At 40.5% G+C, this 10,209-nt stretch overlaps 1 protein-coding gene across 1 annotated transcript; it reads left to right on the top strand.

Moving 5' to 3' along the window:
• The first annotated feature begins 2,588 nt into the window (after positions 1–2,588).
• Positions 2,589–4,358, top strand: fabp2 (fatty acid binding protein 2, intestinal). The gene is made up of 4 exons (XM_050044621.1): positions 2,589–2,775; positions 3,292–3,464; positions 3,789–3,896; positions 4,165–4,358. The coding sequence occupies exons 1-4, from the start codon at positions 2,709–2,711 to the stop codon at positions 4,213–4,215; spliced, it is 399 nt and encodes a 132-aa protein (XP_049900578.1). The 5' UTR covers positions 2,589–2,708; the 3' UTR covers positions 4,216–4,358.
• Positions 4,359–10,209: the final 5,851 nt, after the last annotated feature.

Below are 10,209 nucleotides of genomic sequence, written 5' to 3'. Positions count from 1 at the left end.
TAAGGGTACTGTGTGTCAATATTTGAGAGCTCTAACATAAAAATTCAGCAAGTTATAGGTGCTGAGACAAAAAGTGTTTAGTCTCCCCTAGATGAATATAAAGCTACCAAGAGTACCCCGTCAGTCGTGCTACGGAAACAGTGAAGGAGAAAGGATAGGAGCGGGAATGTTTGGTGTGTTTGTGGACTCATCATGTGCTACTTTCTTCTGGCTGGTTATCGGCAGGCAGTCAATAGCAACGTTACCTAGCTAGTTGACTTTGTGTGGGACAGCGGACCAATGTGTAGTTTGCTAGCTTGAGTCTGAGTCACATGTCCCAATCAGCCATTGCCCTCACGCTGTACACAAATGCACATTTATTTACCAGGATTTACAAACCGTGACCCTTTGAACCATGGCCTAACCTTGAGTCAGGGGCCTCAAACATACAGAACTGGCCAAATCCTTCTTTCTCTCAAACTTAGACAAAACTCAGATTAATTGGTAAAACTAGGCAGTGCTGATCAAATATAAACCAACATTCTGATACTGCTGATACTATTGCCTGTTTCTCACCTAAAATATAATCAAAAAATATTTTAGTGTACTGTTTGGCTGTAATAAGAAGAATAAGAAAGAAGCGGGCACCATGCTGTTTCCTGCACTGTAAAACTGAGGCTGAGAAAGTTTTGCATATATCTCGCCTAAAAGGGTTTCAGAACTGTTTCATAAACATTTTAGCTTACCTCAATTCCAGATTGTTTTTGTTACCAGCCGGCCGCCATATTGTTTCTGCGGAAACAGTCACACATGCATTATATCACCCACCAGCGGGAGCATTTATTGGTCAGGTGTGACCCAGTGCATTGTGGTAGTTGTAGGGGTTTTTTGCCTCTTGAGCTAAAGTGACTGCTATGAAAAGGGCTTTGTGGTATGCATGAATAATATTGTTATTAACTTTATTTATCCAGGCAGGTTTTGTTGGGAGATATGCTTTTTTTTCTTGAAGGCCCTGTTCATATTCAGACAGTTAAAGTTTGCAGTTTTTTGTCAGGCTGGGCACTGGTTGATAAATTGGATCAACTCTGAAATGTAACCTGGAGCCTGGCTATGAAGAGCTGTAAAAGTACTCATCAGATATTAAAAATGAAGTCAAAAACAAATGTGTTGTGATGCAAAAAGTTATCAATTCAACCACAATTTGATTTTATGGCAACAGAGCATCTACTTAGAAGCAGTTAGCTGTTAAAGGCCTTGCTTAAGAGCCCTCCAGTGTTGGTAAGAAGGTGGACGCACCTCTTTTTCAGCCCCCCATCGTGATTTATCCAGCTAGTTCAAGCCTGCTTCAGATCTTCTAGCCCCCAAACCCTTATGCTTAGATGGATGCTACAAAAAAAACTTCACAATTTGACTGTTGGATCAGCTTTCACAGACATACAGCATCGACTTAAACAGACTTTGAGCCACTGCAGCGACAGCCTCTCCAATTTGCGTGTAATGTTACACCTGATACTACAACTAGCATAAAACATTGTGGTGTATCATTTTGTTAAAGATTAGCTTCAATAAGGCCCAATCTAGTACCGTGTGTCTTAAGATCACCTGTTAAATTTCATCACTACAGTCATGGTAGAAAGGTCTTTTATCTGATAAGAGGCAGATTCATTGAGGGGAAAGTGAAGGTCAGGCAAAGGTCTCTTGAGCCACATAGTAAGATGAGAGGTCACGCAGATAAGAAAGACAACTGGCATGTTTTATTTATCCCTTTGTGATACTTGGCATGGGTGTTTAAGAAATACTATTGCATGTGCATTTGCTGTTTTACCTCCCCGCCCTTTTAAGATAATTCCGCAGTTTGTTTGTAGCCAGTATTGTGTCTTCATCCATTTGCGCCCTACAAAAAACTAAACAAAACTTTCTGTCAGCGTTGTGTTTATCCAGACAGACTATAAAAGGCATCATATCAGGTTTAATAATGCATCTTAATGACAAATTACACTGTGTACACACAGTGTAATATTAACTTCAAATATCAAAGGTCTCGCTCATCAACAATGGCCAGATTAAGTTCAAAGGTATCACTGGAAACACATTATCACCCACACTGATCAACGTTGTATTTGCACAAAGCAATTACATGTATTGCAGTAATATCTTGGCCCAGTGATAAGGGGTCTGCCAAAGTGACATCACAGTCACATTTAAGTAGTGGAAAACTTGTACTTGCATGTGCTTCAACATGATTGTTAAGGTTTGTCTTTTATTGTTTGGGTGGAGGTGGTGGTGCTGTTTGACATACAGGGACCAAAAAACAGACATTAAACACATGATTGTGTTTCAAGTTAAAGTTCTGAATATGTTTGTATTTGCTGCACGCTCTATCACTGTTCTGCACTGAACACATGGTGAAGCTATGACCAACGCCCTGCACAAACAAACATGCAGGTAAAAGAGGATACCAACCACTCTGCTGTTCAACAAGTATACAGTATCATAATGTGTTTTACTGGGCGTGGAGCTGTTCTGTCCAGGAAGACCATAGCATTACCCAATCAGCTGCAGCTGTGGATATTGCCTGGGGAAAATGTGAGCTTTAGTCGGCCACATCAGCATTTTGATTAGATGTCGAGATAGGAGGGTGCGCGGTTTAAAAGGAGTGGCAGACCTTGAGTGAGACACTCCTCGGCCTCCTCCTTGCTGCAGTCACCCAGCTCACCCTCGCAGCCACCATGACCTTCAACGGCACCTGGAAAATCGATCGCAATGATAACTATGAGAAATTCATGGAGCAAATGGGTGAGTGATGTCAAACTGAGCTGATGAAATGCTGAAACAGAAGAGCATATTTCTTAGTTATGCAGATTTTAATGCATAGGTAGAAAAATGACAGTGTCTTTACCATGTCTACTCTCTGTATAGTAAGATTATATAATCACAAGATCTGATAAAGCTCTGATTTAGTTTTAATTGAATAAATATAGTTGTTTCTAAGTCAAAATATCAGTTATGCAGCAAACTAATAATCCTGCAAATGTTTTACTTGATCACATTTAAGTTTTTGTAATGTGTGCACTCAAGTTCTTAGTTAATATCCTAACTTTTTAAATGCTTACTGAATCAAATTTCAGTTAAAGGACACTTGATGGCACAATGACCTACAGAGCATGTTTATGATTTAACTTTTATACACACTTACCGTCTACAAACACACAAACGAAGGAACTTCTTGTACTTGAAAAGTGATTAAGTCCTGACAAACTTCCTCTGATTGTTCAGAGCCTATTGAACATATTCCAATGTGTCTATTGATAGGAATTAACATGGTGAAGAGGAAGCTGGCGTCTCATGATAACCTCAAGATAACCATCGAACAGACTGGAGACAAGTTTAAGATCAAGGAGAGCAGCAATTTCCGCACCCTGGAAATAGACTTCACCCTGGGGGTCACCTTCGACTACAGCCTTGCAGATGGAACAGAATTATCGGTAAGCATAATGGGCTACTAGTCGGGCATCTTTTCCCATCATTAGACTTGATAATTACTCTGAAATAGGTCTTTACAAGAAAAGACTCAAGTTTGTCTCCAATCCATTTAGTTCTAAACACTTTGCGATGAGCTGGCTATTTCAGTCACTTTAGACTTTGAACCTCTGAGCTGCAAGAACAAGTTGTTAGCTCAAGGCTTGACTTCTATTGTGCCAACCTGTTGATTTTTTAACTCACTACTATGAACAGCCATAAAACTGCCAGCCTTCTACAAACTATTCCCACCCAGTGTTCATGTCATTGATTCATTTTTCACCCTGCAGGGTGCGTGGACCTTGGAGGGAGACATGATGAAGGGAATCTTCATGAGAAAGGACAACGGAAAGCAACTGACAACAACCAGAGTAGTCCAAGGAGATGAACTTATACAGGTGGGGTTGATTTATAACTATGCAAATTAGTGCACTAAAAATCGACATTTTTTTATTAAACATTTGGGACCTTGTTATGGAGGGTACAGAGATTAGGTTTAGTTGGGATGTCTGTATCTAATTCTGATTACGTATGTTAAATTATTATGAGTAAGGACCTCAAATGCAGAATTTCTGTCTGAGAAAACCCTCTTGATGATTCAGCCAGATGCAGAAACACATAAGTTGTATAGTAACTGTCCTAACCAACATGATCTTTCGTCAACAGAGCTACAACTATGAAGGTGTGGATGCAAAGAGGATTTTCAAGAGGGGTTAGACCAAACTGATCAACGAAACTTAACTGTGAGATGTTTGCCATCAGGATTACATGCAGTATTTTGTTGAATTATCAACTACTTACACCAATATAACCTGTTAAAAATGCACTACTTGTAACGCCAATAAAGTATATGGAACAGATTTGATGCTGCTGGCCTGTTTCTTTTTCTTCTGTTTTGTATCCATCAAAATTTTCATTTTCAGGGAGGTTTGTGTTAAAGGGATAGTTCGGATCTTTTGAGGTGGGGTTGTGTCAATCTGGAAATCCATCGGTAAAAAACAAACAAACAAACAAAAAAAAACTTTAATGTAAATTGCAGAATCTGTCTTGAGAGATTAGGGTTGTGTAAGGTACTTATCCATGGTCAGTGTATTACATACAGTAGATGTCAGTGAACACGCCCCCAGTTTTGGATCCGACTGGAGTCTGACATGGAAGCTATGCAATGAACTTCTGTGGAGGGGGTCAGCAACAAAACATATTTTCAGCCACCTAAAAAATATATAAACAGTTTAAATGTATGCTATACTACGAACATTTCCACCACTCCACCTTGCCGTCAGACAGCTATTTCTGACGGGAACTGAAGCTGCTATATCGCTCTCTTTAATGCCAGACTCCATTGAGAAAAACAGCAATTTAACAGTGTTGAACACAGGAGCTGCTGGTCTATCCCTACGTCGATCAGCTGTTTTGTTTACTGTGTGACTTTGGCATTTAAACAGGGTTAGTTCAGATTCACCAAAGTCCCACAATAACACAAACAAACTAATTTATCGAAGCAGTGGTAGACCAGCAGCTCCTGTGTTCAGCAAGCCAAAATGAGTGTTTTTGTCAATGGAGTCTGGTGACTTTGAAGAGAGCATAGATGGCGAACTGAAGCCATTAACGGCTTACCTGTCAGAACAGGCTGTCGGCGGCGGAAATACTCCTAATAGAGCATGCAAACAGTTTTTTAGGTGGCTAAAATACATTTGCCGCTGCCCCCCTCCCCTCCTTCCGTGCTGGTAGTACTGACGCTTCTTTAAACTAGAGGCGTGCTGACTGACATCTACTGTAGGTAATACACTGACTATGGATAAGTGCCCCTTACAGCCCAACTTTAAAATCCGAACTATCCCCTTAAGTTAAAAAAATACACAGTGAAGTGACTGATGTGAGAGTGATACAATAATTTAAACTTTATTCAACAATGAATAAAAATAAATATATATTATCTACAAAAATATAAAGTGTAGACAGATTTTATATGTTTCTTTAAATTGATCTGTACTTACACAAGTCATGAAGCATTCACTGAAGCACCGACAACTCAATTCAACAGTAATGCAGGCCAAATCCTAACCACATACAGAGGTATGACAATAGGATTCAGTGAGGCATACAGTTCCAACACATCAGCCAGTAACGTATCAGATAAAATCAGCCACATAATGGGGGAAAGTTCGTCTTTGTTCTTGAGTGTTGATGCAATACAGTCTAATTAGGTGCTGTCCCCGTATATTTAGCACAAGATAAAAGATATGGATTGAAGCAATGCCAACCGTGACGTCATGTGACACAGGACATAAAGACCTTTTGTCACAGGCCTCCCAAGTATATAGAGCCTTAGTACGAATGAAGACTATGGATCATGGGGCGCAAGAGGAAAACACAATTATCAGCTTCTTTTTCCAAGCTCGCACACAAACAGACACACAGGCATGCACGTTTAATAATAACCCAAGTAAATCTGTCAGTTATTATACATTAAGGCTCTTTCAAACTGGAAGGTGGGATGCACGTACAAGCATCAAAGCATGACATTTGAACATGTCAGACTTTTGCCAGTGCAGCTGGATGCAGAGTGACCAGAGAGTTGTTGTGGCTTCCAAGTCTGAAAGGGCTTTTAGGAATATTGTACCTGGCACAAATCCGCCCTCCTCCCGTCACTCCCTCACACACACACACACACACACACACACACAGTACAATGATGCACACAGGCATGTCATCAGATATGTCACTATTAGCATTGCATATTTAAAAGGTTTTGCATGACATCCTCCAACCCTTTCATTCATTCAACTTCAGTCCCTCACTGTGGTTTCACTCACATAATAACATGTCCCACTGAAAAATGTCAAGGCACTCTGGATACAACTGAAGACACAAAGTTCAGAATTTAAAATACAACTGGTGTGGAAATGATTCCTATTTTTTACAGATGAGGAAAAGAATTCAATAACAGGAAAGATACCATAAATAGGTCACATAAGAAAACACACACACGCACGCACAAAGAAAATCACATTGCAGGTGAAACAACATGAAGATAATCTGGTTGATCCAACTGAGCTTCATCTAATTCAATAGTTTAGTGATTTTATCATCCAGTGAATATATTAGATATTTCATAAAGGTAAAATGAGTGATTTATAATTACGACAGCACAATCTTGTGTAAAGGCATCCTTACATTATTTGGACAATTAGACTGCTCGATAGCTCAGTTACACTGAAAGCCTTCTTTTTCTTTGAATTGAAGGTCCAGTGTGCAGGATGTCGGGGGATATATTGGTAGAAAAGTAATATAATATGTATGCTTTCTTAAGTGTAAAAGCACCTAAAAATAAGAATCGTGTTTCTGTTACCTTAGCATGAGCTGTTTATATCAACATAGGGGGCAGGTCCTTGAGATCATCATGTTACACTAGCATGTTTCGACAGTAGCCCAGAACGTACAAACTAAATATTGACTTTAAATAGGGCCACTGGCGTTTTCGTATCGGCCACCGTTAGCAGCCCCTTTAGAAAACACTGATTTTTCAACGTGAAAGTGATTCATTCAGTGTTTTTACCACTTTAAATCGCCTGGTCCATTTGTTTTGGAGAGGAAGAGACCTCTGCAGATAATTCAGCTCCTAGCAGAAACCTCCTGAACATCTGGATCTTAAGTTATCAGAGAAAATATGTGAACATTCATTAGCAGGTGCTAGGCTAGCCTCGGAGACTTGATTTGTAACTCGACTCTGCTTTACTCAGTGTTTCTACCTGTTGGAATCACTTGGGTAGTTTGTTTAGGAGAGTAAAAGACCTCTGTGGGTAGGTCAGCTCCCAGTAAAAACCTGAACAATGAGCACTTAAGAAATCTAACGAGAGCTGTTTCAGCTGGTTGCAATCTGCAATCCTCACCACTAGATGCCACTAAATCCCCCTAAACCTTACACACTGTTCCTTTGATCAATGTCAGTAAACAAACCACGACAAATCCAAGTAGATGCTCAAATTACAAGTTCAGTTGTGGCAACTCAAACAGGCATATACCCACACATACACACACAAATCTCTACACACCATCCTTTAGTGTCAGACAGCACAAACACAGCAAAGTTAGTGACTGAATGTGTGCGCTTAGAATAGAAATACCTGGACAAAGGTTATTGTGGTTGGACAAAAACACACAGTGAAAAGATATGCATAAATGGCAGGAAAAGACTTGGCAATATAGTGAGCACAAAAGAAAACTGATATCAATATTTCAAAATTGACCTACACTGATTTTTATGTGCTCTCGGGAATGTTGGATGTACAAAATACAAAGCCTTAAAAATGCCAAATTCTGCTTTTAAAGTAATCGTAAAGTCATTTTCAGTGAATGCATAGTATGTCTCGGACAGTCACTTGTTTTCCAGCGTATTATTTGCATCACATGTTCATATTTACAATGGGTGCATAACCAAACGTATGTGTTGCTGCATGAGCACGAGAAGGGGAACAACATTCAAGTGTTACAAAAGTTTCCAAATCAAATGTCGGCACAATTTGCTATTTAATGACTAGATTTTATCACAATTAAGTAAAATCCAATAGAATTTACATTTTATTGGACTCAAAGTCCGGTATTATCATGCTCATGCTTATGCTGTACACACAGCTACTAAGACTTTGTAAAGGCCACATGCAGGTTTCAGAACAGTAGTCTTACGAACAAGAATAATTGTTTTGTTGTATGGTCAATATCAGATAGGCATATTAATTATATTGGCATCATTATGAAAATACCTGCAAATACAGACCTGTTTAAATCCGTCTACTTTAAAAGGAAGACTGAAAAAATACAATTTGACATCACTGTGAATTACAAAAAAGGATTACAAGTACCAGCACGATCGAAGGTAAAATACACAAGGTGACACAGTATATAGTGACCCACTGAATAACATAAGGGCTGCCCCACCTACAGAACATCACAGTCAACAAATTTTACAACTTGTAGTCTGCCAAAAACTGAACACAGTCACACAAAATCACATTTTGAGAAACCTCTCCAAGATGTATACTTTGTAATGAACGATGGCGGAAGAATCTTTGCCAACAGACTTTTACAGCCAGAGGAGTTGACTGGTACGGGGCAGCCCTCAGTCACTCATTAACACATAAATGTTGTAAAACAACTGATAAATGATAACACTTTAAACAAATCAGTAACTGAATATATGGAAGTGTTGCAATGTCTGTTTCCTGGTGACCTAAAGCCCTCGATGTGCATAAAGTCAGTAAGCTGCCCAGATATTACTCCTCTGACAGGTGCAAATAAGTGAACTACTTAAAACAGTGGTTCCCAACTGGTGGGTCGTGGTCCCAAAGTGGGTCGCGGGTCCTTTCTGAATGGAAGTGACTCGCGAATGTGTCAAGCTTGTAAAGAAAAAAAACCGAAAAAAAGCACACCTTATTTTGAAGTATGGGGTATTTCCAGCAAAGAGCTTTTATTTTAAAGCGACACTTACTTTTCTGGAAATTTTACGCCTTTCTTTGTTTCGGTTAAAATGCTATTAATAAGCTGATGGCACACTAAAATGTAAATGAATTCCACCAGAGATAAAAACTCATAATTGTACCATTCTCATATGGCCCCCGCCCCTGAGTCTGTGAGACAACAAATATGCTGGAAGAGCCAAAACTTCGGCTCTGCTTTCAAGCGATGATGAAGACTGATGCAGCTTCCTCCTGAGCTAAAAAGGGACGAGATGGTCGCAGAGTTTCTGCTGGACAGGTATTTTTAGTTTGCCTCTAATGTAACATAGGCTATAACGTTATATATGACAACACAGCATCTGGTTGCTAACGGCTAATGTAGCGTAGCCTCTGATACATTAACGTTATCTTCCTTGTGCGTTTCCACTTACTAGTAACGTTAACGCTTCTATCTAACGTTAGCACTGTAACCTTATTCTAAAACTCATCAGTCATCACTGACTCTGGATAAGTTTCAAAACTCCGGGGTTGCGTTTGACTGCGCAGGACAGGTAACGTTATGTTTAGTTTGCTTCTAATATAACATATAACGTTAAACGTTATGTTTAGTTTGCTTCTAATATAACATATAACGTTATATATATGGGGATCATATGGGGATCTCCTCAGCCTACCCGGTAAGGTCTACTCCAGGATGCTGGAGAAGAGGGTCCGGTCGATAGTTGAACCTCAGATTGAGAAGGGGCAATGTGGTTTTCGTCCCGGACGTGGATCCGTGGACCAGCTCTTTACCCTTGCCAGGGTGCTGGAGGGGGCATGGGAGTTCGCCCAACCAGTCCACATGTGTTTTATGGATTTGGAGAAGGCTTACGACCGTGTCCCCAGGGGCATCCTGTGGGGGGGTGCTCCGGGAGTATGGGGCTGGTGGCCCCTTGCTAAGGGCCATCCAGTCCCTATACCGAAGAAGCATGAGTCTGGTTCGCGTGGCCGGCAGTAAGTCGGACCTGTTCCTGGTGTGGGTTGGACTCCGTCAGGGCTGCCCTTTGTCACCGGTTCTGTTCATAACTTTCATGGATGGAATTTCTAGGCGCAGCCGAGTGGTGGAGGGTGTCAGGTTCGGTGACGGGAGGATCTCGTCCCTGCTTTTTGCGGATGACGTGGTCCTCCTAGCTCCATCGAACAGTGACCTCCAGCTCTTTGCAGCCGAGTGTGAAGCGGCTGGGATGAGAATCAGCACCTCCAAGTCTGAGGCCAT

The sequence above is a fragment of the Epinephelus moara genome, chromosome 5 (assembly GCF_006386435.1).
Source record: "Epinephelus moara isolate mb chromosome 5, YSFRI_EMoa_1.0, whole genome shotgun sequence".
NCBI lineage: Eukaryota > Metazoa > Chordata > Actinopteri > Perciformes > Serranidae > Epinephelus > Epinephelus moara.
This window is presented reverse-complemented; position numbering and strand designations above follow the sequence as displayed.

Coding starts and splice junctions, on each gene's coding strand:
- fabp2 (XM_050044621.1), top strand. CDS start 2,709: ATGACCTTCAACGGCACCTGGAAAATCGATCGCAATGATAACTATGAG. Junction 3,465..3,788: donor CAGATGGAACAGAATTATCG/GTAAGCATAATG, acceptor TTCACCCTGCAG/GGTGCGTGGACCTTGGAGGG. Junction 3,897..4,164: donor AAGGAGATGAACTTATACAG/GTGGGGTTGATT, acceptor TTTCGTCAACAG/AGCTACAACTATGAAGGTGT.